General features: G+C 37.6%; 6 protein-coding genes across 10 annotated transcripts; 4 read left to right on the top strand and 2 right to left on the bottom strand.

The window, feature by feature from the left end:
* The first annotated feature begins 1,720 nt into the window (after positions 1 to 1,720).
* On the top strand, positions 1,721 to 4,578 carry LOC109160701. Of its 3 annotated transcripts, none has more exons than XM_019308979.1 (6): positions 1,721 to 1,737; positions 2,635 to 2,762; positions 3,298 to 3,666; positions 3,750 to 3,833; positions 3,922 to 3,993; positions 4,108 to 4,578. In XM_019308979.1, the coding sequence occupies exons 2-6, from the start codon at positions 2,718 to 2,720 to the stop codon at positions 4,345 to 4,347; spliced, it is 810 nt and encodes a 269-aa protein (XP_019164524.1). In that variant the 5' UTR covers positions 1,721 to 1,737; positions 2,635 to 2,717; the 3' UTR covers positions 4,348 to 4,578. The 3 variants fall into 3 exon arrangements, with proteins under 3 accessions (XP_019164524.1, XP_019164523.1, XP_019164522.1); XM_019308978.1 differs by having other exon boundaries at positions 2,632 to 2,762; XM_019308977.1 differs by lacking the exon at positions 1,721 to 1,737 and having other exon boundaries at positions 2,574 to 2,762.
* A 760-nt stretch (positions 4,579 to 5,338) lies between these two features.
* LOC109160737 (endo-1,3;1,4-beta-D-glucanase-like) lies at positions 5,339 to 7,093 on the top strand. Its single transcript, XM_019308980.1, has 7 exons — positions 5,339 to 5,547; positions 5,702 to 5,723; positions 5,830 to 5,947; positions 6,085 to 6,175; positions 6,274 to 6,366; positions 6,636 to 6,736; positions 6,857 to 7,093. The coding sequence occupies exons 1-7, from the start codon at positions 5,400 to 5,402 to the stop codon at positions 6,998 to 7,000; spliced, it is 717 nt and encodes a 238-aa protein (XP_019164525.1). The 5' UTR covers positions 5,339 to 5,399; the 3' UTR covers positions 7,001 to 7,093.
* Positions 7,094 to 7,215: 122 nt separating this feature from the next.
* Positions 7,216 to 9,631, bottom strand: LOC109160695 (BTB/POZ and MATH domain-containing protein 2-like). The gene is made up of 4 exons (XM_019308972.1): positions 8,932 to 9,631; positions 8,296 to 8,641; positions 7,920 to 8,196; positions 7,216 to 7,666 (listed from the first exon to the last, which is right to left on the bottom strand). Exons 1-4 carry the CDS (start codon positions 9,327 to 9,329, stop codon positions 7,488 to 7,490), a joined length of 1,200 nt encoding a protein of 399 aa, XP_019164517.1. The 5' UTR covers positions 9,330 to 9,631; the 3' UTR covers positions 7,216 to 7,487.
* A 2,323-nt stretch (positions 9,632 to 11,954) lies between these two features.
* On the top strand, positions 11,955 to 14,984 carry LOC109160681. Of its 2 annotated transcripts, none has more exons than XM_019308964.1 (5): positions 11,955 to 12,279; positions 13,280 to 13,433; positions 13,539 to 13,968; positions 14,113 to 14,163; positions 14,272 to 14,984. In XM_019308964.1, exons 1-5 carry the CDS (start codon positions 12,196 to 12,198, stop codon positions 14,765 to 14,767), a joined length of 1,215 nt encoding a protein of 404 aa, XP_019164509.1. In that variant the 5' UTR covers positions 11,955 to 12,195; the 3' UTR covers positions 14,768 to 14,984. The 2 variants fall into 2 exon arrangements, with proteins under 2 accessions (XP_019164509.1, XP_019164504.1); XM_019308959.1 differs by having other exon boundaries at positions 13,280 to 13,460.
* Positions 14,985 to 15,076: 92 nt separating this feature from the next.
* On the bottom strand, positions 15,077 to 18,913 carry LOC109160672 (elongation factor Tu, mitochondrial). The gene is made up of 12 exons (XM_019308954.1): positions 18,637 to 18,913; positions 18,336 to 18,411; positions 18,162 to 18,254; positions 17,954 to 18,028; positions 17,703 to 17,807; positions 17,520 to 17,610; positions 17,190 to 17,395; positions 16,605 to 16,688; positions 16,241 to 16,303; positions 16,096 to 16,158; positions 15,597 to 15,837; positions 15,077 to 15,446 (listed from the first exon to the last, which is right to left on the bottom strand). Exons 1-12 carry the CDS (start codon positions 18,816 to 18,818, stop codon positions 15,376 to 15,378), a joined length of 1,350 nt encoding a protein of 449 aa, XP_019164499.1. The 5' UTR covers positions 18,819 to 18,913; the 3' UTR covers positions 15,077 to 15,375.
* A 677-nt stretch (positions 18,914 to 19,590) lies between these two features.
* On the top strand, positions 19,591 to 23,554 carry LOC109158049 (E3 ubiquitin-protein ligase SP1). 2 transcript variants are annotated; one of them, XM_019305869.1, is made up of 11 exons: positions 19,591 to 20,031; positions 20,123 to 20,175; positions 20,483 to 20,607; positions 20,704 to 20,799; positions 20,958 to 21,095; positions 21,762 to 21,827; positions 21,970 to 22,082; positions 22,199 to 22,309; positions 22,454 to 22,539; positions 22,811 to 22,973; positions 23,061 to 23,554. In XM_019305869.1, exons 1-11 carry the CDS (start codon positions 19,958 to 19,960, stop codon positions 23,161 to 23,163), a joined length of 1,128 nt encoding a protein of 375 aa, XP_019161414.1. In that variant the 5' UTR covers positions 19,591 to 19,957; the 3' UTR covers positions 23,164 to 23,554. The 2 variants fall into 2 exon arrangements, with proteins under 2 accessions (XP_019161414.1, XP_019161419.1); XM_019305874.1 differs by having other exon boundaries at positions 19,595 to 20,031; positions 22,454 to 22,497; positions 22,868 to 22,973.
* Positions 23,555 to 25,691: the final 2,137 nt, after the last annotated feature.

Raw genomic sequence — 25,691 nt, 5'->3', positions numbered from 1 at the left:
TTTTTTTTTTTTTTTCCCCACCTCACCATATTGGATTACCAGTAGACATGTAATTCTGGTAAAAAAGAATTTCTTGTCTAAAGCTTGCAACCATTATTTATTAGTATCATTGCAGGTATAAAAGTGACCTTAATTTCCTCTTTCTCCTTGACCCTTTAAAAGCATTTACCTCATTAGCTGCTTTAAAAAGAGTTATTTAGTGATCATTGATCAATCAACATATAGGCATATGATTGCCTATTAGAAGATTTTTGGAAAATTTTAGTATGGCTATTGTATTAGGTATAACTAAAAATGAATGTAAAAAATTTTGAGATTCATACTAGAAGATATAGTATACATTGTTAATACCATCTGAGGTCCTCTGAGTATAGTAGTTTTGCCACGTTTAGTTATAAATTTTCAAATTGACCATCTGTGGTCCTTCAACTTTCAAATTTAACCATTCGCGGTCCAAGTTAACCACCCGTGGTCCTTCAAGTTTCGAAATTTAACCAGCTATGGTCCTCTTGAAAGGACCATGGTTGGTTAAAATTTAATAGTTTAAGGACCATGGGTGGTAGATGGTCAATTTGAAAATTTAAGACTAAACGTGGCAAACCATTATACTCAAGAAGACCTTATATGGTATTAACTCTAGTATACATATCCCAAGTTTATATATACATTTTAGCTTCCATCTAAGTCCCGTACCCCAACTTTGATCATTCCTTGCGATAGCTTCAAACATCTTCCGGCGGCAGGGGTACATTCATTCTTTTAGGAACAGTTACATCACCCTAGCTGGGGTTTTCCGGCATTCTCACCGGCCGATATCTTTGGGTTTTCCATGATTCCTTCATATTCAATACGCCTCACTTTTCCTAGTTTTGATGAGGGGATTCTCCTAGTGAATATTGATAATTTGATTTGAGATTATAACTATTTTGCCTACTTATATATATTTTACTACTTTATTATCATATTTATGTTCCTTGATAATGACAAAAATGGGGGTAAATTTAAAGGAGTTAGATAATGACAAAAATGGGGGTAAATTTAATGGAGTTAGTTAGATAATTGATTTTGTATCATAAGGTTTTGCCTATTTGTCTTATTAGTTTGAGCCGATCAATTATGAACCAGTTATGTTGACTAAGGTTACAAAGTGGGCCCTAGGTCTTGTGGTCTTTTATCGATTAGGTTTATAAAGTGGATGAATTTTATGCTGGTTTATCTCATTGTGATATTTTATTGACTAAGATTACAAAGTGTGCTTTACTTATACGCACTTTTGGGTAATGGTAAATTGGTAATGACTCATTACCCTTCCCCTTTTTTGTATTTTTGGACTGAGAAATTCTATTTGCACCACCCTATTTGCTATTTACACCACCCATTTAAAAGGGGTAATAGCTTTATAGGTGGTGCAAATAGAAAAGTGTTATTTGCTCTACCTCATTAAATGTAGTCAAACATTAATCTTTATTATTTATTTTTATTTAATAATCAATCTATTAATTAAACAAAAAAAAAACATCACCTTCCCCCGCTGCCTTCTCACCGGAGACCCAGGCAGCCTTCTCCGGTGAGAATTTTGTTTGCGTTCTGGAGTTCCGTTTTATGGATTTAATCTGTTCTCTTCCGTTTTAAATTTACGTTGCTTTGTGCTTTTGAATTTAAAATGATTTATGAGCTTCCAGATTTCACGGTGACCATAGGTCTGTGCTCGGGTTGGTGGTGGATTCTTCATCTCAGGTACCTCCCTGTTTTTCTTGCTTTTTTCCTCTCATCGCTGGCGGGTTCTTGTGGTGGTTGGTCTATCCGGTGGTTTGGACTCATACGGCGAGAACCCCTCTTGGTTCTTTGACCTCTTTCTTGAACCTTTCTTTCTTGAAAATGGCGGCTGGAGTCCAGACTGAGATGGGGTGGCCGTTGGTGCATCTGCTCACTCTTTTCGTTGACATCCACGTTTTTCCGGTCATTTTTGGATGGGTATTTGGTTCGAGTTCATGGTGGTCTTTGTTCCCGGCGGTGTTCGTTGCTAGCTTCCATGGTTTCTTGCTCTGGCCACGACTTTTCTGGAGACTCTGCGTCGTATGGTTGCTTCTCCGGCGTTGAAATGTTTTCCGGCGTTTAGACAGTGGCCGGCAACCCGCCTTCTCCGACGGTTTCTTAGTTTTTTTTTTTTTTTTTTTAATATTTTATTTAACTAAATTTTGAATTAAAAATTATTAATTTAATTAAGGTGGTGCAAATAAGTACTTTGAATACCCCTTTTACCTATTTACATCACTTATGTAATTATTAAAATCTTTTACTTTTTTACAATTCTAAAGTACTATATATCAACTTTTGACCAAAGAGTGGTGCAAATAGCAACATCTATATAAATATGGATACAAAAGTTTAAAAGTCATCCCATTTATTTATTTATTTGTTTTTATTTTAATTATAGTTATTATTATTGTCAAATCAAGGAAAAGACAAAAAAAAGTATTTTAATTGTGAATATTTAATTTCAACCCCAAAATTTTTTTGAAATTTAAATTTGATTGTGAACCAAACACCCGGTCCGATTTCCTATGCGGCCCGGAAGTACAAATTTGGTCCGACAACCTATACGATATTACGATTTACCCTCTTTTGCAGCAGATTTACCCTCGTCTGCACCAAGAACAAGGGAGCAATAGTCGTCTTCTTCGCATAAACGATTGTTCGTTGTCGAGATAAACATCATGAAGAGGAAGCCCAAGGCTGCAAAAGAAGCTTCAGCAGACAAGGTATATATATCATATATGTTTGGAACACAAAAACGAATTCCAAGTTTCAGTCTTTTTCTCATTGTGTGTGGGTTTGGGGTTTGGGTTTACCTGGAATTGAAAAACGGGGCTTGGGGTGGGAGAACTTTGGGCGTTTTGAGCTTTAATTAATGCTGTAGTTCATCACAGAACCAGATGGTACAATGTAGTATGAAACTGTTAAGGATTCAGGATTGTGAGTTTTGGGTGTTATCTTTGAGACTGTAAAGACTGGAACTTTTTTGCAGTAATTGAAAAGTACAAAATCAGTTTCTGTACTTGTTTTCCTTTCCCTTTGTTGGTCATGTGGGAGTCACAAATGGTAGCTGCTTGGTGATATATTTTGTGTTTATTTAATGTAAAGCATTTGAAAATTTATAGATCTTGAAAATTAAGTGGATAGTGACTCTCTGGTTTAAGTAATAGGGCAGAAGATTTGGTTTTAGATTGCAAGTCTCTGCTCAATCAGACCATATTGAATTATATTTTGAATTTTGGTTAAAATCCTTGTTTGCAGGCCATGGAAAACAACCAAATAACGGTTTCAAAGCCCTCGAGCCCGGTGTCAAAGAAGACAGCATCCAAGTACATTGGTTCTGATGTTAGACGATCTGGTCGGCTTCAAAAGATAGTCTCACCTGCTGGGAACAAGCGTGTTGCTAAGGAAGTTGATCTTACTGATAACAAAATGGAAGAGGGGCGGGACCCTCACGCTGAGGAGCGGGGAGGGACCACTGAGCTCGCGCTGGAGACTGATCATGGTGATGGAAAACCCGAGGAGGTGCAGATTGTTGAGCCATTTATCGCCAATCCAACTGAGGAACAGATAGCCATGGAAGAGAAAATCGACTACCTGTATCAGACAGCAAAAGACCTAAAAGCTAAGGTACATATATATATATCCTAGTTGTTCTGTTCTTGGTTATGCTTTATTGTACGAGTATATTCTTTAATCCAATTCGTGAACAGGCTGCCAAAAAGTCGGTACCAAGTGGAACAACTACATGTGAAGACCTGAAATACAAGGACTTGTATATTGACTCGGAGAAAAAGGTTTAGCTTCTTAAATCGTTTTTACCCCTTTGTTTGTTTGATTCTTCCATAAGTGTTGCCTCATTTAGATTATTCTGATCGATTTTAGGTTGAAGAATTAACCCACGTAAACTTTCAGCTAGCCAAGGATTTGGAGTTTGCCCGTGGCAAAATCGAAGCTGTGAGTTAACAATACCTAATAGCTTATCAACATTCATAATTCGTTATTCTAACTATTGATAACTGCAGATTCTTGGAGTATGTTTCATTGCATATTATCTGTTCTTGTTTTCAGTATGAGAGATTTATTGATGCTTCCACGGGGAAGGTAAAGGAAATGATTGTTTTGACAAATTTTGAGAGAGTTGCTGAAACTGTCCTAAACCTATCTGAAGACGAACTAAAGAAAAGTTATGCAAACAAGAAAAGCGGTGCAGATACTGAGGCTCCTAATCCTTTGCCTCAACCGAAGATCGCCCACACAAACGCTCCGTCTGCAGCAAGAAATGCGAAAAGGAAGAAAACCTCTCAATAGCATAAGGAAAACGGAAAAGACCCTTGGTTTTGGTTGTATGTTTAATGATTATTCGGCATTGTAACGGGTAGAAGTCTTAACTGATATGGTTTTGTGGAAATTTTGTTTCCTGGAGAACAATGATCTGGTAGGAGGATTGATTGTGCTTTAGGCTTAATGACTTGAAAATTGGTAAAAACATCCGGCCCCTTTTACCTTAGAAAACTATTCTATGTTATCTGTTTTTTAATTTTTCTGTTTCCATTCTCTGTTTTTTTGTTTAGAAAATTTGTTTACTAACACTCATTTTTTTTAATTTATTTTTCCATAGAACAAGGTACTGCTCTTGTATTATAATAGTCTCTACTCGAGAACTGTATGAAAAATTGGATCATGGCAAAATGCGCCAAAAGCACAACATATATACTTTTTTTTTTTTTTTTTTTTAAGTGACGAAAATGCACGCAATTACTAAATTCTCACCTTGTGATTAAACCAGCTTAAGCTACCCATAATTAATTTGTCAAAACCAAGAAGGGCAATAAACCAAAACATTGTGGTTTTCGCTTGTGATTAAACCAGCCTAAGCTACCCATTATTCATTTGCCAAAATCAAGAAGCCCAATAAACCGAAATATTATGGTTACTTAGCTTACCAACTTGACTGAGATTGCTCTCTACAAAGCCTCTCTTTGACATCTGACCATGCATGCTAGTTAGCTCATTCTTATCGCCACCTTCATCCTATCCATGCATGCATGTGAATATATAGGCATCATGCATGCTTTAAGGAAAAACAGAGAGCAAAGAAGAAGAAAAACTCATGCATGCAGATACCTAATTCCATGGCCGTAGAAATTTTTGTGTGGAGTAGGTGAGAAGGAGCTATATATATATATATATATATATATATACCTGTTCCTACGGCGCATTAAAAACTTGCAGCTACTCACTGCTCCTATGGCGCATTTAAAACCCGCAGCTACTCACTCACTCGTAGCTATCTCGTCATATCACCATTCTATCTGGGAAGAAGATCGATCGATTGATCAGAATCATCATTATCCATCAAGATGTCTGGGCCTCAATGCTGTGAGAATCCACCCACTTTGGATCCAAGCGCCGGAGTTGGGTCGGTGGTGGAGCTGGGCGGCCTCAACTCATATGTTACCGGTTCTTCCGATTCCAACCTCGCTATCCTCCTCGCCTCCGACGTTTTTGGTACGAATTTCTCAGACCCACATACATACTTTGGGTTTCTTGATCTGCATTTAATTGTTCAAGAAATTAAACTGAGAATTGAAAGATTACACCTTTGTTGTTCTTCCATATATATATTCACTTTCCTCTCTTTCACTCTTGTTCTAATTTGCAGGTTTTGAAGCTCCAAATCTCAGGTACCCTCATCATTTCTCCTCATCAAACTGTTTCGCTGCTAGTACATACTACTGTTTGGTTTTCATCAGACTTATTATATATGCTGTAATAATATTATATATGAAGGAAGATAGCTGACAAAGTTGCAGCTAATGGATATTATGTTGTGGTTCCTGATTTCTTCTATGGAGATCCCTATGTTTCTGGCAGTTCTACCGATGACTGGCTTCAAGAGCATGGAACAGTATGTATATATTCTGTACTCATACGTACTGCAATAATATTGCCATACATATATACATACTCCTTAAGCCTCAAGTGAACTATTTCATTATATTGTGCAGAAATTTCCCATTCTTGCTTTATGATCTTTTTGTGTAGGAAAAAGGATTTGAAGACGCGAAATCTGTAATTGCTGCTCTAAAGAGCAAAGGAATCTCTTCCATAGGAGCTGCAGGATACTGCTGGGGTGGTGAGTATCAGATGAGATCAGATTAGAAATCCCATAATATATATATCCTCTTGTTTCAGATTGTATGTAATTATTGTGGCATCTGAATCTCTTTGCAGCTAAGCCTGTTGTGCAGCTGGCTCAGTCTAAGGATTATATTGAAGCTGCAGTTTTATTGCACCCATCATTTCTTACAGGGGATGATTTCAAGGGTATGTATGTACCATTGAAATTTGCATTGCACCAGGCAATCCAACCAAGTTGGTCATATAGTCTGACTTGATAACTACAAAGTTACAAGTTCGACTCACAGTGAAAGCGGCCTATTGGCCTTCATGGTTTAAGATGGTCAGCTATTGACAACTTAGACTAGTTTACCTCCTTGTGGTTCTTTGCTGGCTAAGGTCACAAGGCGGGGTTTACCTAGTGTACACCCTTTGGTATCACTCGCAAAAAAAATAAAAAATTGATTTGTTTTCAGAGGTGAAGGTTCCTATTGCTATTTTGGGGGCTGAACTTGACCAATTAACTCCACCAGAGATTATTAAAGAATTTGAAGAGATCCTTTCATCACAATCTGAGGTGACATTGCATGAAACTTATGGTCTGTCTGTTATGTAATTGGTATCTTCTCATAGTTTTAGGCTAAGCATATATATATATATATATATATATATATGCCTTTGTTGTTCATGGAAACAGGTGGATTACTTTGTGAAAATCTTCCCTGGTGTTGGCCATGGATGGACCATAAGGTACAATGATGAAGATGAGAAGGCTGTGCAGAGTGCTGAAGAAGCCTATCAAGACATGTTGAATTGGTTTATCAAGAACATCAAGAACTAATAATGTTTTTAGTACAATTAAGTGTTTGAATGTACTTTGCCGGCTAAACTAATGTAATTTTTAGTACAATCAGGTGTTTGAATTTGTCAAGTATCTTGTGATCTGATGACATCGTTATTAAGGTCACAGGCTTAATAAATCCCATCTCAATAAAGTATTGGAATACTTTAGACTAGAAATTTTAATTGTTCATACTTTCATCAGAGAGAACATAATTTTGATATTCTAGTCAATATAGGCCATAGAAAGATTATATGTACTCTGAAGCTTCCAGTTTACATGATTAGGCACATTTTCATCCTACTACACAGAGAAATGGACAATATAAGGCTTTCATCATTACAAGAAAACCCTAAATTTACAGCTTTGTTAATCTAGAATAGTGGCACCTGATGAAATATTTCTAACCCTAAAAATGCATTTTGGCTAGACCTCAGTTCTCGGTTTCTTGGCTACATTGCTGATGTTTACAACAAGGCAGCATCGACTATAGTCTCTGTTTCACACGCCTACCATTGGTGTCACTCCCATCTTGGATAGCTTCTTTTAACAGCTTGCTTGCAATCGCGGGGTGCTCATTCACCCTCGCCACATACTCCAACAGTTCTGTTAGGACCCGAGGACAGCTTTCTTTCAAGTATTCGAAACCATCTGTCTGCATGACAGCTGCAAAACAGTATTCAGTATATATAAGTGCCATTTATAACGGAGTTCTACTATATGGACTCCAAAATTTTACTCTCTGATGTGGCGGGCACTGATAAGCTACTTTTTTCATATGGGTCCCAATACAAGTGTCTACATCAAGATTCTGTGTGTGGGAGGATCCCTAATGTAATCCTCCTTAAAGGGTTTAATGTGATTACTGTGTGTTATGTGTTTGGCAAATCCCGACAAGTTCTTTGAAGATGAAACTGACCTCTAAGGTTTTCAGGCGACGCAATGAATTTGAGACAGACAGACTTCAGCTGGAAGCAATGGTGTTGTTCAGCTAAGGCTAAAGTTGTGGCAACAGTATTAATGGTCACGTCCTCGCACAAATTAGCCTCACAGAGCAACCTAAGCCTGTCTAAACCATACCGATCAGAAGCTGCGAGTAGATGCTGAGCCATCAAGGTTGAAGCCCACATTGAGTTCATACCCGTAAGTTCTTCCATATCAGGCAACACATCACAGTATATAAAATGCAGGAGAGCCTGAAAAGTGAAAAGCACATTCCATTAGCCAAATATTTGGAAAACTGGATTAAAGAACTTGTTGAACACCACATTCCATGAGAATTACACGAAAAAAACCTTAAAAACAGGGGCCTCCATATCTTCAACATTAATGCTCATGTTTTGATCCTTCATTGGACCAAAAAGTTGTGCTCTAAACACCGGTGACCGGGCAGAAAGTACCAACTTGTGAGCTGCAAAGGTCTCTCCATTAACTTCAAAGTTCACATCAGTCCCCTTTCCACTTTCCAGAAGCTGCCCAAAGTGCAAGCCAATGTCTGATGGCGGTACAGATATAGCGTAGGTCTTAGGCCCCTCGGTCCGAGACCTAACAACCCCAACACAACAATGAATTTGAAGGCAATCATCTTTCAGGTAGTCCGACGATTCAAGAACCGTTCTTTTGAAAAATCTTTTATATCCCCTGCATCATAATAACCCTAAACTCATCATATCATCCCAATTGAGTTAGTTCCAAACAGGCTATGAACACACAAACAAAGCTCACACTTGCAAACACACCAACAAGGCAACAACAACCAAAGCTACATCATGTTATATGGACTATATATTTAATATATAGAATCTCTATAGATTAGACAGTCTTCTAGCAAGAATTTATAGGGCTTTGTATTTCTCTTTTCTAATCTTATCTTTACTTTTAAGACATTAAACAAAATCTGGATTACAGAAAAACAAGAAAATGAAACTAACCACATGCTTCCACGGTATTTAAGGGTGTAAGGGCCGCTCTCCAACGCCCTGCCGAAATGGGTATGAACCTTATGCCTCTCCTTGCCGCTCTGATCAATAAGCGTCAATTCAAAAAGCGCCCTCACATCCGTCCCCTCGCTCGCAAGAGCGATGAACAGAGAAACGTAGGTAGCATTGTCCTCTACGCTCTTCCCGTCGGGATAGAAATAGATTGCCCAAGAAAATCCACCCACCACGAACGTATCGGAGGTCACGTACTTTCCGATCCCAATCCCCTTCGACAACGAGTACCCAGTGATCCTAAAATCGTGTGAGCCATTCACTGTCTCAGTGATCGACGTCGAAGCAGTCGCCGACGGCGATAACCTGTCATCGGTTTCTTTGTCAGCCCTTCTCATGCTCCAATTTGATCAAGCTTTCGACGATATCTTACGAGACTTTCCCGATTTGGAGTGCAATTAAAGCAATGAATTCGATTAAAGGGGTGAACTTGGGAATGGAATCCAGATCCACGGTACAGAGAGAGAAATTAAACGGAAATGGGTAAGAGAAACAGGGTTTATCTGCAGAAATCTAGGGCGTGGAAGCAATAATTCAGCGAGCTCTGGTACCCTAAAATTTCTAGGGTTTCCAACACGGAAAGAGAAGAGGAAATCAAGATTTTGAAAGAGGGGAGCAGAGACAACAATGGATTATATAGAGCAATCATTAAGCCCAGTGCAGTAATACTAGCTGACCTCGGGTCCCCATCGATACTAATGTCATATTGTATATGATACAATAATACTTATGTCATATTGTATATGATACAATAATACTTATCAAAAACTCGAATCAAGCCAGTATTGTATTATACCTAAATACAATATATCACACATATGTATATATTACAATAGCATGAGATATTGTTGAGATTAATACTGAATTGCTGATTGTAGTTGTAACAATTTGTAAGTGTTTGCAAGAAATATAATGATGCTAATAGTACTCATTATATCTTTGTGTGTACGTAGGATATAATGTAATGGCAATAAAGAGAACAAAGTGAGTGTGATTCATCTCTAATATAGTAAATACAGGTATGTCCATGAATACGTACAACCCGTAAGGTTGGGTTGTAGATGAATCCTTAATAGGTTGCTTATTAATTATAATCTAGAACTCGGGTAATGACTTGAGGTCAAAGGATCCTGAGCTATAGTGTGGTATGTAGAAATGTCAAAAGTCTCTCTGATTATATTTAATGTAGTATTTATAGCGAAAGAAACAGGAACACATGTCGGCATTCGGCATGCTCACCACGTGTCGCGCATGTAGCCGGTGGGCTCGGGAACAATGCCACGATAGCCACGTGTGTTTAGATTCCTGATTGTCCATTGAGATGGGTTCGAGTGAAGGCCAGGAATCTAGGTTCAAATTCTCAAGTGGCCCTGCTCGGGATGACCGTCTCGACCTAAACAGGTCGGAGCCGATTCTTAAGCAATGGGACACTACTGCAATATTTATTTAACCCGGTTATTGTCTTTAGGTCGGGAATATCATGCCAAATGGTCGGGAAAGATTTTTCTAGGCAATCTGACCGAATACCGAGCATGTATACAGTAAGTAAAGGAAGATATACTCAGGGAGTATTTCCTATCAATCTCTATTGTCTAATTTTCTGGTGATTACACAAGAATGAAATTTATTTTATACACGTGTAATTTACAAATAATTACACAATAGTAGAGTTTATTCATGGATACTTTTTACATAATAAATTTTTTTGTTGTAGTTAAAAAATGATAGGGTCCATTAATGAGTGTAGTTAGGTTGGCACCAACTATGAATGCATGGTCTAAGAGAGCAGGCGACGTGGGGCATCCCATGTCCGGTAGGAGATCCGTTTCCGGCAAGGATGTTCAACTTTAGTCACATTTCAGTCGTCACAACTTAAATAATTTCAATCGTCACAACTTAAATATTCTCCAATACATTGAATGATCGTAATAAACGTTACGTATGCAATTATTACAACTTATAATGGATAAAAAAAGAACGTCTAATACATTTTTACTATTGATCATCAAACTTAAATTAAAGTGACATAATTTGTAGACATATATTAAAATAATATTTAAATAATGATAATCGAACATCATATAAGAAAACAATTATAGACGAGAGGTTTGACGTAAAATATAATTCTTAAAATATTTTAAAACATTTATAATAATAATAATATAATAAGTTACACATAATAGGTAAATTACACTAAAAAGATTTTATGCAATAAAGTTGACTAGAAAATAATTAGAGTTAATTCCAGCAATGGTCCTCCGACTATATTGATTTTTCAAAATTAGTCTCTGACTTTTAATTTGGACACTTTACGTCCCTTGACTTTCAATTTCTTTCCAATTGAGATCCTTTCGTCATATTACGGTAAAATGGACTTTAAATGAAAGGGTAAAGTAGCCATTTCATCTGCTTAATGTATAATTCTTCGTATTTATTCCTTGTATACGCGACTTCGGACATCAGATTCACTTAATTGCTTAATGACATTTTGTTCTTCGAGTGAATTTATGGATTAAGCAATTAAGTGAATCTAATATCCGAAGTCGCGCATACAAGGGAGAAATACGAAGAATTATATATTAAGCAGATGAAATGACTACTTTACCCATTCATTTAAAGTCCAATTTACTGTAATTTGATGAAAGGACCTCAATTGAAAAGAAATTGAAAGTCAAAAGACGTAAAGTGTTCAAATTAAAAGTCAAAAACTAATTTTGAAAAATTAATGTAGTCGGAGGGCCATTGCTGGAGTTAACTCAAATTATTAATAAGAATTAAATTTATAATCAGTTATAATTATTCAGGTATAAAAATTAAAAATCATACTTTATCAATTTGGTTTTGTGGGGCCTATAAATTACTTAATATTTTTGTCGTTAAACAAAAAAAAAAAAAAAAAAAAAAAAACTGTGAATTTAACTGAGAAAATACATATATATATTTTTAATTAACAACTGGCTATCGCCAGGAACCACAGGAACCAATTGGATGACAGAGCTCTCATCCCGTGATATTTTGGTATCATTAGCGGTAGCAAATTCTGAGCCACTATCCGGAATTGGGAATAGAATCTCTGAAATTTGCGGTGCGGAGGAAGATAAGTCCAAAGATTACGATGATTTAACCCTCAATCCATTTCCTAACCAACAACTATAGCGACGATTAGCATTAGGGGTTGGTTGGTTGATTTCTCAACAACAAAAAATGGTTGGGTGTCTCATGGCTTCTCGTGGGTTCTCTCCTTGGCTCCTTCTCCCTCAAGAACAGGGCACGGCTAGGCTCTCCAAGGTATAAAGATCTGGTTTTGAATTTCTTATTAGTATTGGGTAGTTTCTGAATTCTGATTTCATCTCTGGTGTAGCTTGATTTAGATTTCCTATCTACAATTGTCAGTTTTTTTCCCCCAATATCTCTTTCTTCTGTGTGGTTGAGCTGCGGATTTCTTGTTCGTTTCTCCTAGAATTGGCCTCTTCTCTGCAAGATATACAAGTACCATTTGTATAACAGTATAATTAAATTAGGTAAAAAAAAAAAAATTTGGTTGCTATAGTCAAGAGATTTGAGCTGATATCTGCTATATATAATCATATCTATATGTTTTTTCGAATATGGAAGAATTTTTTTTGTGTGGCTAGAGAAACCCGCCTTGTGATCCGCTAAAGGGCAACCAACCAAGAAGGCCGATAGGCCGTTCCTGTTTGGAGTCGAATTTGTAACCTGGAAGAAGTTTAACAATGGATATAATAGATTGGGTAATTTGAAAGTTGGTTTCATGTAACTGATTACAATTGAATGCTGTAAGTAGTGCTGATATTGTACTTTAGCTAGAAGGTTCTTTATAGCAAGATGTGGATGCTTTGATATTGTAGTATATGTGTAATTTTACTGTTTTCTGCACTGCTTGGTTGGTGAAAATGGATGGTTGTGCTAATTTGTGTCAGCTTTTTTGAGAAATTTATGTGCCCTTTCAACTTTTCATTGAGGAGAAGTAATTTTCCATCTTGAAATGGCTTTAACCATACTAATCTCTGTATCTCGTGATTGCAACAATTTTACTACTCTAAATGCGATACTTTTGCATGATTACATGTTGGGTTATCTTTCGTCAATGATAGCTGCCCTTTTTTCTTGCAGAAGTTAATTAGTCTCGCGCTTTGAACTTCCATCGGTTTGCTTCATGCATAATTACACTCCCATATGGCCATATGTGTGTCTACAATTATTATTCTTTTTGTTTATGTGTGCTCCTTTCTTACAATGCTATTTTTTTCGATCTTTTTTGTTAAAGGAGCATCTGTCTTTTGTTCCAAGTCCTGGAACGAACCAAGATATACTCAAGTCAAGTTCAGTTAACCTAAGGTTGCAGCAAAAAGAGAACTTGTGGAAAACCGTGTGTATGCTCTTGGATGCTAAACAGATTATCCAGATGAATACCAACAGTGGGAGACCTGAACTAGTTGATATTCAAGGTCTGTAAATCGAGCTATTCTCGGAATATATGTTTCTGTAAATGCATCGTGCTGAAATAGTTTTCTTCGTTTTTACAGCTGAATCTCCTTCCAATTCAGAGCTCTTCAGCTTTGGGATTGCGGAACAATGCAGAAGGCACGAGAAGGTTCTGAAGTACTTCATGTCTGGTTCAAACGAAGTGGATTTGTCTACACTGCTCGATTTAACGAGTCCACAAGCTATGGCCATGCCTCAATCGCTATCTGATTCTCTTGCTGAGTCTCAGTCGTCTCTTATATACCCTAGTAGTTCGTTCTCCCTCCAGATTCCCCCTTCGGATGTTGCAGGGGCCTTGGGCCATGACCTAGAAATCGCCCCCCTTTCTGATGGACTACTGTGTCCTAGTGAATCCACTACTTTGGTCGAGATGAAGGATATACTTTCTATAGTTTCCGAGTATTATGAGTTGAAGAACTTGAACTCGATTAACGGTGGAAAGCAGTCATTGCTGGTTCCATACTTCGACAGGTATCTTATGGTTATATCGAATTCTATGGATAAGAATGTCTGGCTTTTTTTGCATTACTTTGATATGTATTCCCCGCTTCTCGTGGGCTATATCTTGTTTTTATTCATACATGATTCCAAACTGGTAATTTGCTTTGAATTCAGGAAAATGATCAGGGAAGTGAAGGCTAAACCTTCTACTCAGAAGCTTGAAAGGTAGGCAAATGCATACGCTTTTACTTCAATTGGTTATTTGACTCGATCCTTTCTTTCTGTATGAAGATGCTTTGTTCTTATAATCTTATATATCGCGCTGTTTTGTAGTCCCGAGAGATTCAAGACATCACCGAAAAAGAAAAGCAACAAAAAACTGGTCGACGAGAGAGATCTTTACAGGAACAACAATCTCCATGCCTGTGAAAGCCTCCTCTCCATAATGGTAGACAAGAAGCGACAGGGAAGAACAGCCATCGACTCGTTGAAGAAATCTGGCGGTGAGCTTCCCAGGTTTCTCACCCACTTCTCTGCTGTCATTGCTGGTACTGGCCTTGCTGTCATTTTCTCCGTCGCCTGCAACCTAGCTTGCGGGAGAGTGGCTTTCTCTGCACCCAAAATCTTCAACGCTGGGTTAGGTCTTACTCTGGTGTGGCTTTCATGGAGCGTGAACAATCTAAGGGACACGGTTATCTCGATCAGTAAATGTTCAGGCAAGGCGGGCACGAGAGAAGAGGAGATGATGAATAACCTGGACAAGAATGCGAAGGAGATTTACTTCAGGGCTGTAGCTTTCATGGCTGTTGCCGCTCTAAGGTTCATTTGACAGCAAGAACATCATAAAAGGGATCAAGAACATGGAGAATTAAATGTACATTTCCCTCGTAAAATGCTTTGTAGAATCTGTGAATGAAAACTTCTGGTCATACTAGTAGTAAAAGTAATTCCTCAGGGATTGTATTAGGCCTAGGCACATTTTTCGTGTTGTAAATCAAACTTGTTTCTAGTAAACATCAAAGCCTAGGCTTTTTTTTTTTTTGCAACTCTCTGGTCCTAAGTACCAAAGAACCATGAAACTATGTATTCAACAATAAATAACACATACAAAACATCAATAGATAAGAAACTGAAAATATGATAGTAAATTAGAAGCACTATTTATTCACTGATGCGTAGTAAAATTGTTGAGCAATTGCTACTTCAAAAACCTATAAGAAAATGCTAAAAGGGATTAAAAACCTTTTGAGTATGATGAATTTCACATCACCCTGCCTTGACATTAACCACAAATATATTTTGATCAGATGACGAGTACAAAACAAACCAAACACAGGATTGCAATGCGTAACACTAGAATAGTTCTAGTTCTAGTTCTAGCCCCTCTCTCTCCGACAAAAAGCATAGAGAAGCCTAAACTGCAATAGCATGTGCACCTCAGCTTATAACTTTGGAAACGACACCAGCACCGACTGTCCTGCCACCTTCCCTCAAGGCAAATCTTTGACCTGTGAAATGAAAAGCATCAAGTCAGTTGCTCATAGTATGTTACTATGTCGTGAAGGAAATCAAACCAATTTATAACTGGATTTGAAACAAGTTAAGCCTACAAAACAGGAAGTATTGTTCAAATCTTTCTAATATGGTAATGTGTTCACCTTTTTCCAGTGGAACAGCAGAGATTAGCTCAAAAGTAGCGGTTACATTATCCCCAGGCATGACCATCTTGACGTCTTCTGGCAACTCAACTTTACCCGTGATGTCAGCTGTCCTCATGTAAAACTGAGGCCTATAGTTTGAAAAAAATGCAGTGTGGCGGCCACCTTCGTCCTTGGTGAGCACATATATCTCTGCCTCAAACCTCTTATATGTCTTCACTGTTCCAGGCTTTGCGATCACCTGCAGAAAGAAACACAAAAAATTAAATAAACAGTGGAACTTTGTTTTATTTCAAGAACTTCATCAGAGCTAAGAAGAGCCAACATTTGCAACTATATAGGACTCCTTTCTGGATGGGTTTGGATTGTGTAAGGGAAGGTCAAAAGACTCAAAGGGGTATTAATGAGTAAAAATTCACTGCATATTAGTCACAGCTTCGCACATACCAAAAGCAATGGAAAAAAAATGCAAAATTGTAATACAAAACATGCCACTAACCATTCCTCGCTGGATATCATCACGCTTCAAACCACGCAATAGAAGACCAACATTGTCACCAGCCTAAATAAAGAAAAAAAAAAAAAATCAGTAAGTCCTACATGCAAAATTTAGGTTTAAAGTATATAATTCATCTCATGCTTACTTGTCCATAATCCAAGATCTTCTTGAACATTTCAACACCAGTCACTGTACTTTTGAGATTTCCCTAGAGACAAATACTCAAAGTCATGAGAACTGACAAATATGGCTATACAATTTAATCATACAGTGTATCCAACAATCCCACAAATCATGCTTATTTGAATTTAATAAACCACATAAACTAAATTCCAATTGAGAGTTTAAGTAGCACAACCTAGGTAGAGAAAAGCAACCTAACACACATCTATCAGTGCCATACTCGTCATAAATATATTACATATGTAGATAATGGGTCAAAGAAAAAAACAGAAACTCCCTCTAAATAGAATTCCAAAAAGTTTGTTATCAAACCAATGATCTCTCACCTGCATCAACCCCAAAATCTCCACATCTTCTCCCACCTTTATAGTTCCTTGCTCAACACGGCCAGTTGCCACAGTTCCACGTCCCTTCACAATCACAACAAACATCAATTTCATATTAGCATCAAAGCATTGGAAGGGAACTAATCACATTTTAATAAGTAACATAGATGTATCTCAACCCAACATCAATGTCATATTAGCATCAAAGCATTGACAGGGAACTAATCACCTTTTAATAAGTGACATAGATGTATCTCAACCCAAAATACATATTTCATTCAGCATTTTACATGTTACACCATCATCCTTTATTAAAAAATAATAATAATAAAATAAAAAGTAAAAAAGAGAGAAACATAAAATTTTGCTGGTGGTGCTAACAGTAAGGATTATTACAGTAGGTAAAAGATGTTGCTAGAATTCCACTAATTTGCTAGTAAACGAAATAGAACAACTGAATTTGAAGTGGAGCATCAGAGATATAACTTCAAAAGGAAATTAGAGCACCAAAATCCTGCTAAGCCAAAATAAAGGCTGAAAGGAAATTCAATGGATTCAAGAGAAATCACTGATCTATTTATTTACCTGAATAGAGAAAACGTCTTCAATTGGCATTAGGAATGGCTTATCAAGCACACGAACAGGATCTGGAATATATGCATCTACAGCATCCATTAACTTCAAAATAGCCTTCCTTCCAATTTCATCATTTGTACCCTGTAATGCTGACAGAGCAGAACCTCGAACGATAGGGATTTCATCCCCAGGGAACTTGTAGAAACTAAGCAATTCTGCAAGATTATAAATTCAATGGAAGAAAATTAAAGTTTATTCCAATCTGAAGAGTACTTGTACATAAAAGAGCATTTAAGAACAATAGAAAAGGAAAGAAAATTACTGGAAAACCAAACTTACCACGGAGTTCCATTTCCACGAGTTCAAGTAGTTCTTCATCATCAACAGCATCAACTTTGTTCAAAAAGCACACAAGTGATGGTACACCAACCTGCATCATATAGAAAGGGGAGGTTTATGTAATGACCAAAAAGTGGAATTTTATTTTTTTTATCCAAGACTGTCCATAAGTAGCAAGATCACCTGGCGTGCAAGTAAAATATGCTCTTTTGTTTGGGGCATGGGTCCATCGGGTGCAGATACAACAAGAATGCCACCATCCATTTGGGCAGCTCCAGTAATCATGTTCTGCAAATCAATTAAAAACATTTGGTGAACATAGAAATACATAAAGTCATAAACCTTCAGATTTTCAGAAGGATGCAAGTACTGAAAAAAAGGATGACTGCACAAACATTTTAAAGCCAAAGAATATAAAGACCAAGTTGTCTCACTTTAACATAATCAGCATGCCCAGGACAATCTACATGAGCATAGTGTCTCTTAGCAGTCTCATACTCCACATGAGCCTACACCATACATTTCAAATGTTAAAAAGTGAAGGAAAAACGATAACAAAAAGGAAATACAATAAACATTCTTGCTTGGAAGGTGACTGGTATTAAAATAAGTTATGTAATTTAAAGAAAATAGAGACCCAACCGTAGCAATAGTAATTCCTCTTTTTTTCTCTTCAGGAGCTTTATCAATTTCATCAAACGCAACAGCTTTAGCCTTTCCTTCTTCAGCTAGGACCTGAAGAAGAAAAATGCTTCAGAAGCAAAACCTTAAAGTATACTATTTAGACTAAGACTATGCAATATTAAAAAAAGGAACCTTAGTAATTGCTGCAGTTAGTGTAGTCTTTCCATGATCAACATGCCCAATTGTTCCCACATTAACATGAGGCTTTCTGCAATCATACACATTTTTATATACACAACTAGTTAAAATTAACATTCACTTTCTTTCTCTCAAATTTCTTAATTTTAATTTTCCGAAAACAGCAGAGCTCAATAGAAATGACTAGCAATTAGATTTGAAAAAACATTTGGTACTAGATGAAAAAGAAGCAAAAGATGAAAAACTCTGAAACATGTCTGATGAGAGTGGTGTTAAGATAGAAGTTAGAGCTCACGTTCGAGTAAAGGTAGCCATAGATCTCCACCAGGGGTTGGAGAACAAGGGAGTCTCATTTTGAGACGGCGATTCGGAGAGTGAAGGCTGAGCTAAAACCGATCCCCGGCAGCAGGCGTGGATTTGTGGAGATAGAGAGAGCAAACGCCTCGAGCTAGGGTTTCTGAACGCGACCGACGCCATTGGCAGATGAGCACGATGGGGTTTTCAGGGGTTTAGGACTCCACAGCTACCCTATTGCTACGCTTCTCTCCCACACCCCTTCAAGGGTTTTAGAAATCCCGGCAGTGCTTCAGGGAACGACGCCGTTTTGTTGCTTTCAGTGGGCTGGGCCATTGGGCTCATCGTGGGCTGGTTGATTCCGACTAGTTCAAATGCTCTTTTTTTTTTCTTTTTTTTTTTTATATTAAATTTAAATAAATTTATTTATTATTAAAGAATTTCAACTCTAATCTTCTTCCAAAAGGTTGAATCTCAATCTCAAAAGTTCTCCACAATTTGACCTAACAGAGTATTTAGGAGAATGTAAAATACAATGAGGGGTGTGCACATCTGTTCATTTTGGACATAACTCCTCACATTGTGACTGTAGAGGTTCGAACATAGTCTTTTTTTCAAATGTTGCCTATTGAACCAGTGGGTTAAGTTTGTGTAGGCAACTACGCCGTAATCTATATCTATAGTAATATTCGACGCAGTAAAAATAGTTTGTTGACTTTCACCAATAACCTTATGATTTATTGATTCTTTGTGCTTCAGTAATATAAACAGATATTACAAAAGAGATTATTGGCTTTCTAAGTTTAAAGTCGGTCTGTTGACCTTCTTGATTTAAACAGGTCAATTATGTGGTTTATCCTTTAAATAAATAAAAAAAAAAAGGTATTTTGCGTATAGACGGTGGAAGAATAACGGCGTTAAAATCGTCTGAACTCTACCCTAACTCTGCAACTGACGTCGTCGTGTCCTCCGCCAGCAGTTCTCTTCGATCGTCCGGTCCACACATTACTTTTGATTTCTTGATCCTGTTCTCCACTCTTGGCATCTATTCTAGAGTGTCGCCATCTCCAAACTCTACCTTCAATCTCAATTTTAGCCTTTTAGGATTCAGATTTATACCCAAAGTCCAATTCCCTGTTCTTTTCTTTTTAAAAAACGAAGCTTTTCTTTTTTCCTCCTTTCAGTGCAGAATAGGATTTTTTTCCCATATTTTTGTTCTTCTTTTTTTCTCACGTGGTGAGAATTTCATACTAAAGTTTGTGTGCGTTGGGGTTTAGGGTTATCGTTATAGGATTTTATAGTTTTATTTGAGCTTGTGAAAGATGGCTCCTTGGGGTGGGGTAACCTGCTGTTTGAGTGCGGCTGCTCTTTATCTTCTTGGGAGGAGCAGTGGAAGGTTTGTTCAGTTTAACTTTGTTTTGGATTGGTTTGAGTAAATTAGCTAATGTTGTTGACTGATTTGTGGTTGAATGCCTGCAACTTTGCAGGGATGCAGAGGCCTTGAAATCTGTTACCAGAGTGAATCATTTGAAGGATTTGGGTAGGCATGGAGTTCAATTATTTATGCTTCCTTTCATGATATGTCATAATGTTTATTATAGAATGAAGTATTTTTAGTTCTTTATGTGCTGTAATTCTGGAAGTGGAGATTGTCAAAAGAATGGGTTCTCAACATATAGTAGAATTTATAATTAAGTGTTTGGATTCAGAGGTTTTAAGAGTCCTTGCATTTGCAATCTGTTGTGACTTGTGAATGATCTTTTAAAATGGCATAATTGGAGTCTAAGGTCCTCGAAGTTCTAATTTCATTTTACATTCAGTAATCGATTCTGTTGCTTTGGTTGTAGCGCAATTGTTAGATACTGCTTCCAAGGTCTTGCCTTTTGTTGTCACGATATCTGGAAGGGTTGGTTCAGATACGCCAATTAGCTGCCAATATAGTGGCTTACGTGGAGTAATTCTCGAAGAAACGGTATGGGAAGTTATGTTTTCAAAATTCAAAGTGATATGGTTGTGATTATTTGAGTTGGTGGATATGTGGAATGCAATTGCTTTGATGTCTTTGCAGGCCGAGCAACATTTTCTTAAACACAATGATGCTGGTTCATGGATACAGGATTCCGCCTTAATGCTTTCCATGTGTAAAGAAGTTCCTTGGTATTTGGTGAGGTTTTATAACTTTCTTATTTCATCCCTTTCTTATCTTATTACTTAGTTTCACACCATTTCTAGAGCTAGCTCAATTCAGAAAGACAAGAAGTGTAAAGAAAATATTTCGAAGCCTTTGTTGGTTACTTGAAAGTTGAGTTCTTTTTGGACTAGGATGATGGAACTGGACGTGCGTTTGTAGTTGGTGGCCGAGGTGCCACGGGTTTGGTATTGACTGTTGGGAGTGAAGTGTTTGAAGAAGCGGGTCGATCCATTGGACGGGGAATGCTAGATTATCTTCAAGGTCTTAAGGTCTCTGTCAATCTATCACCTCTCCTTTATTATCTGCATATGCATGCCGTGTTCAAGTTCATCGTTGAGCCTAATGTCAATTATTGCTCTATTATTGTTAGCACATGCCAAAATACCAAATTGGCTTTACCACAATGCTATTAGCGAAAGCTTTTCCCATTGTAGTCCTGGGACCTTAGGTGTATCATCATGGTTGCAGTAGGCGCTAGGCGCTAGTCGGGCGGTAGAGTAGCGCCTAGACGGCTTAGGCGGGCGCTTATGCAGCTAACTAAAAAAAAAAAAAACAGTGCACGTGTGTGGGTGTATATATCATATTATACACACACACACACACACAAACACACACACACACACACATATATATATATATATATATATATATATATATATATATATATATAAGGCCGAGCCAACCGGGTTAACTCGGCTAACTCCACCGAAATGGACGAGTTATCTCGGCCGAGTTAGGCCCTAAGCGGCTGCCTAGGGGGGAAATCGCCACGGTCTAGGGGCGCCTAGACTGATTTTTACAACAGTGTGTATCATAGTTTTCCTTTAACAAATCTAAATATCCTCATTGCATCCGAAGTTCAAGATTACTAACACAAAATGTCTACATGAGTATTCTTTTACTTAACATTGATTACCCGATGCTTCTTTTTCAAGATGCTTGGCGTGAAGAGAGTTGAACGTGTACTTCCCGTTGGCACACCCTTGACGGTTATTGGTGAGGTATGTTTGCTGCTACTGGAGATAACCCAAGTTGATTCAATTTTGTTGTGATTGCTTTATTCGAGTATATTTTATCATGCTTTTTCAGTTGGAGGTTTTTGATAGTTGGTTGAGTTAATATATACTCAATTTATTGTATCAGGCTGTTAAGGATGACATAGGGACAGTTCGGATCCAACGACCTCATAAAGGCCCATTTTATATCTCTCGTAAAACTATTGACCAGCTTATTATGAATCTTGGGAAATGGGCGAGGTAAACATGCTTAACAATTATAATTTCACAAATTACCCATCACTTGTATATATGTTAAGTTGTTAACTATCCTTGAAAAGTTCCTTACGTAATAATCAAGTGTTTAAATATTTCAGGTGGTACAAATATGCTTCAATGGGGTTCACTGTCGTCGGTGTTTATCTGCTTGTAAAACATGCTTTCCAGTACATTACGGAAAGAAGGCGCCACTGGGAGCTGCGTAAGAGGTATAATACTATAATGTAATGTAATTACGAGAATTGGTATAAAGTGCAACACTTTCTTCGATGTTATTCCTTGTTTAAGATTAAGTGCAGTCTAATTACACTAAATATTTCCAATACATTAACGGAAACCCATTGTCGATGTAGAGTTCTTGCTGCTGCAGCTAAAAAATCTGGACAAGAAGATGAAGGTAGCTCGTTCGCTTTTTCAATATTCTACTTTTTTGTTGTTCGTAGAAATTGAAGCATGTGCTCCATCTCAACTAAAAGTTTAAAGCTGATAGTTGGATGGCTACATGCTCACACGCCCCCTCACGTGTGCGGTGGGTTCCAAGCAACACGTGGACCATAGTCACTTTTTTTTTTTTATCAGGTGGCGCGGAGATTCAAACCCATGACCTTTGGTCTGACTCTGATACTAAATTGAAGCATGTGCTCCATCTCAACTAAAAGCTTAAGCTGATAGTTGGATTGCATATTAATGGCTATATGCTCACAGTAGAGACGTAGACGGTTTTCATGTTCAAATTTTACATCTTCCACATTCCTTTGTGTTTATAGGTTCGAGTGTAAAAGAGGAAAACGGAGCGGATAGTAAAAAGGACCGGTTAATGCCAGATTTATGTGTAATATGCTTGGAGCAGGAATACAATACGGTTTTTGTCCAGTACGACCCGACCCTAATACAAAACAAAATCTTTTGATTTGCTTATCACTGAATCTCGGTACTAATGCATTCACGTTTTTGATTCAGGTGTGGGCATATGTGCTGTTGCATGGCGTGCTCGTCGCACTTGACAAACTGCCCGCTTTGCCGGAGACGGATCGAGCAGGTAGTCCGGACCTTTCGTCACTAAACTCTAAAACACGATTAATCTTTTTTTCCCTCCCCTGCCCTTAATACGAGACCTGGATGATTGTGGGGCCAATACTTTTGCGTCTGAGGCCGCCTAAGATGCACTACCGTGACAATGATACAGCTTCTGTCGAAACCGAAATTGTGTCCTTCAATTATGGTCATTCATACATCATCGTGTATGGTTCAGTGAAATGAGCAGACTGAGAATGAGTTGTGGGCTAATTTTTCTCGAACTTTATTCATGACCTGTAAATAGCACTGACCTGAAATGGTTTCTAGCTTTGCATTGTTTTTTTTGCACATTTCTCATGTTGTCACTAACTGTCTTATGTATGTATGTTATGTTCTGCTATTTGAGTAATCAAGAAATAAACTATGTTCAGGCTTCCTATAGTGTTTTCAAGTGAGGATTATTCTCTAGTTTCTTTTCACCGTTTCCTAACTGGAAAATTTCTCCAATTTTCTGGAAAACTCAAAAACTGGAGAACCAAGAAAACTTGGCAGGTAATAAATTTAAAGAAATGATCTAATAAAAGAAAATTCTGGGTAGTGCATTAAGCTATAGGAATAGGATGATAAGATTATTCTTTGAATGTACTTTTAACTTAACTATGATACAACTTTGGAATCCGATGCCCACAGCGTCGTCACCCTATTATACGTCAGAAGTGCTGAACTAATACCCCTTTCTGTTCTTGCACCATCCATATTTAGCAAATCTCATATACACACCTGTATAGTTAAGGACCAAACTCGTTGGGACAATCTAAGATAAGTTGGTCGATCCTCGTTGGGACAGTCTAAGATAAGTTGGTCAGATAATTCCATGGGAGCATCTATTGGTCTTTTTGGTTTGATCGAACCAGTTAGCTATGGACAAGCTAGGCTAGTTTGAGCTGATCAGCCTATACTAGTTTACCTTCTTATGGTCCTTTGCCGGCTGGTCCTTTAATTTGTCAATTCATATATAGAACACACAATTACAATAACGATTGTTCAGCAAATCAAATAAAATTTGTGACATTCTAATACTAGAGAGTATACTTCACCCACTCGTCTATCCCAACCTATTTAATATTTAATTTCTTGTCAGGAATTTAAGAAATTAAAGTTGGGAATATGATCCCTAATCCATTTCACAACTTGCTTATGAAAAGATTAATCACCTACTGGCTAAATGAAACCGTCTTTCAATTCACCTTTACCTATGGGAATAATGGCTGGAAATTCCACCCTCCATTCATACGTGAAGAACGTGTTTAAGCAACTAAATTCCCTTTAATCCCATCAATCATATTTATTTGGCTCTGCCCCTGTTTCTTCTTCCCCATCCCCTCTGCTTCCCAATGGCGAGAAACCAATCTCCAGATAGTATCTCAGTAGCCTACAACCATAACCAAGAGAAAACTGCAAAGAAAGTGACCATGGCGGATTATCTCCATCCCAGCAAAGAGAAAGGCGGCGGCGGCGGCCACCACGAAGCTAAGTTCTCTGAGTTTATTAACCGCGTTAGGGATAAAAGAACCAGAACCACCACGGTCCAAGGCGGCGGTGGCGGCGATGGCGGTGGCAAAACCCGGGCCGCGGCGGTGATGAGAAGAGATAGCTTTAATGACAGGGTTTCTCATTTCATCCATACCGCCATGCACAAGATCAAGAGGACTTCGTCTAACGTCGGAGCTGATGATCATGGTAACCCAAATTAAACACTACTGCCTCTGGTCTTTCAACAATTCCCCACTTCCATTACTGTACTGTTATAGAGTTCATCAAATAAATTTATAAAACACAAAGTTAATTTCAAACTCTTGTACTCAAATTATAAGAAAGCTTGCAACTAGCCAACTACTATATATATATATACTACGTATTGAACAAAGCCTATTTTATAACTCTATCCAGCAAAAGATCGCGCTAGAAAATAAATCAGTCTAAATCGTTGTTTATAGTTGAATCGGTGATTCATAAAAAGGTATTTTGTCATCATTAGACAGAAATTTTGAGTTGAAGTTATGAAACTCATGAAGAAATATGCATATGTGGTTGGGACGAAGACATTCTCTAGGGAACACACAGCCGTTTGAGGTTTTAATTTTGTCCTGAGAATCTATGCCACCAATATTAAATTACATGCATAGTTTGCTTAAGTAGTGCCACATGCATGCACTAACACATATCGTACCACAATGAACAATATATAAATTGTGCCATCTAATATTAAAATTATATATTTATCGATTATTTAAATAATATACATTACAATTTTTAAAAAAAATTATTCTCTACATAATATAATAAACTAATAATTTGAATTCTTCATAAGTAGTGTCATTGATCAAGATCCCTTAATTATCTGGAGAATCTCTTTATTTATAGTGTTACACGAAGAACATGTGTTGCGTTCCTCGTTGATAGGTTTTATTGGGCAGCACAACACGTAGTGTCGTCGTCGGCCCTTGGAGTGACATATGTAGCAATGGTGGTGGAAGTAATTGTTCTGTCATTTGTTCCTAGTGACTTTCAGAT

Source organism: Ipomoea nil, unplaced genomic scaffold (genome assembly GCF_001879475.1).
Source record: "Ipomoea nil cultivar Tokyo-kokei standard unplaced genomic scaffold, Asagao_1.1 scaffold0302, whole genome shotgun sequence".
NCBI lineage: Eukaryota > Viridiplantae > Streptophyta > Magnoliopsida > Solanales > Convolvulaceae > Ipomoea > Ipomoea nil.
The sequence above is the reverse complement of the archived record's forward strand: the minus strand, read 5'-3'. Positions and strand labels throughout refer to the sequence as shown.

Coding starts and splice junctions, on each gene's coding strand:
- LOC109160701 (XM_019308979.1), top strand. CDS start 2,718: ATGAAGAGGAAGCCCAAGGCTGCAAAAGAAGCTTCAGCAGACAAG. Junction 3,667..3,749: donor CAAAAGACCTAAAAGCTAAG/GTACATATATAT, acceptor ATTCGTGAACAG/GCTGCCAAAAAGTCGGTACC. Junction 3,994..4,107: donor CCCGTGGCAAAATCGAAGCT/GTGAGTTAACAA, acceptor TCTTGTTTTCAG/TATGAGAGATTTATTGATGC.
- LOC109160737 (XM_019308980.1), top strand. CDS start 5,400: ATGTCTGGGCCTCAATGCTGTGAGAATCCACCCACTTTGGATCCAAGC. Junction 5,724..5,829: donor TTTGAAGCTCCAAATCTCAG/GTACCCTCATCA, acceptor TTATATATGAAG/GAAGATAGCTGACAAAGTTG. Junction 6,367..6,635: donor TACAGGGGATGATTTCAAGG/GTATGTATGTAC, acceptor ATTTGTTTTCAG/AGGTGAAGGTTCCTATTGCT.
- LOC109160695 (XM_019308972.1), bottom strand. CDS start 9,329: ATGAGAAGGGCTGACAAAGAAACCGATGACAGGTTATCGCCGTCGGCG. Junction 8,197..8,295: donor TGGAGGCCCCTGTTTTTAAG/GTTTTTTTCGTG, acceptor TTCACTTTTCAG/GCTCTCCTGCATTTTATATA. Junction 7,667..7,919: donor GTCGCCTGAAAACCTTAGAG/GTCAGTTTCATC, acceptor ACTGTTTTGCAG/CTGTCATGCAGACAGATGGT.
- LOC109160681 (XM_019308959.1), top strand. CDS start 12,196: ATGGTTGGGTGTCTCATGGCTTCTCGTGGGTTCTCTCCTTGGCTCCTT. Junction 13,461..13,538: donor TGAACTAGTTGATATTCAAG/GTCTGTAAATCG, acceptor TCGTTTTTACAG/CTGAATCTCCTTCCAATTCA. Junction 14,164..14,271: donor TCTACTCAGAAGCTTGAAAG/GTAGGCAAATGC, acceptor GCTGTTTTGTAG/TCCCGAGAGATTCAAGACAT.
- LOC109160672 (XM_019308954.1), bottom strand. CDS start 18,818: ATGGCGTCGGTCGCGTTCAGAAACCCTAGCTCGAGGCGTTTGCTCTCT. Junction 17,611..17,702: donor ATATTTTACTTGCACGCCAG/GTGATCTTGCTA, acceptor TATATGATGCAG/GTTGGTGTACCATCACTTGT. Junction 15,838..16,095: donor ATGATATCCAGCGAGGAATG/GTTAGTGGCATG, acceptor TTCTTTCTGCAG/GTGATCGCAAAGCCTGGAAC.
- LOC109158049 (XM_019305869.1), top strand. CDS start 19,958: ATGGCTCCTTGGGGTGGGGTAACCTGCTGTTTGAGTGCGGCTGCTCTT. Junction 21,828..21,969: donor CCTTGACGGTTATTGGTGAG/GTATGTTTGCTG, acceptor TTATTGTATCAG/GCTGTTAAGGATGACATAGG. Junction 22,083..22,198: donor AATCTTGGGAAATGGGCGAG/GTAAACATGCTT, acceptor TAAATATTTCAG/GTGGTACAAATATGCTTCAA.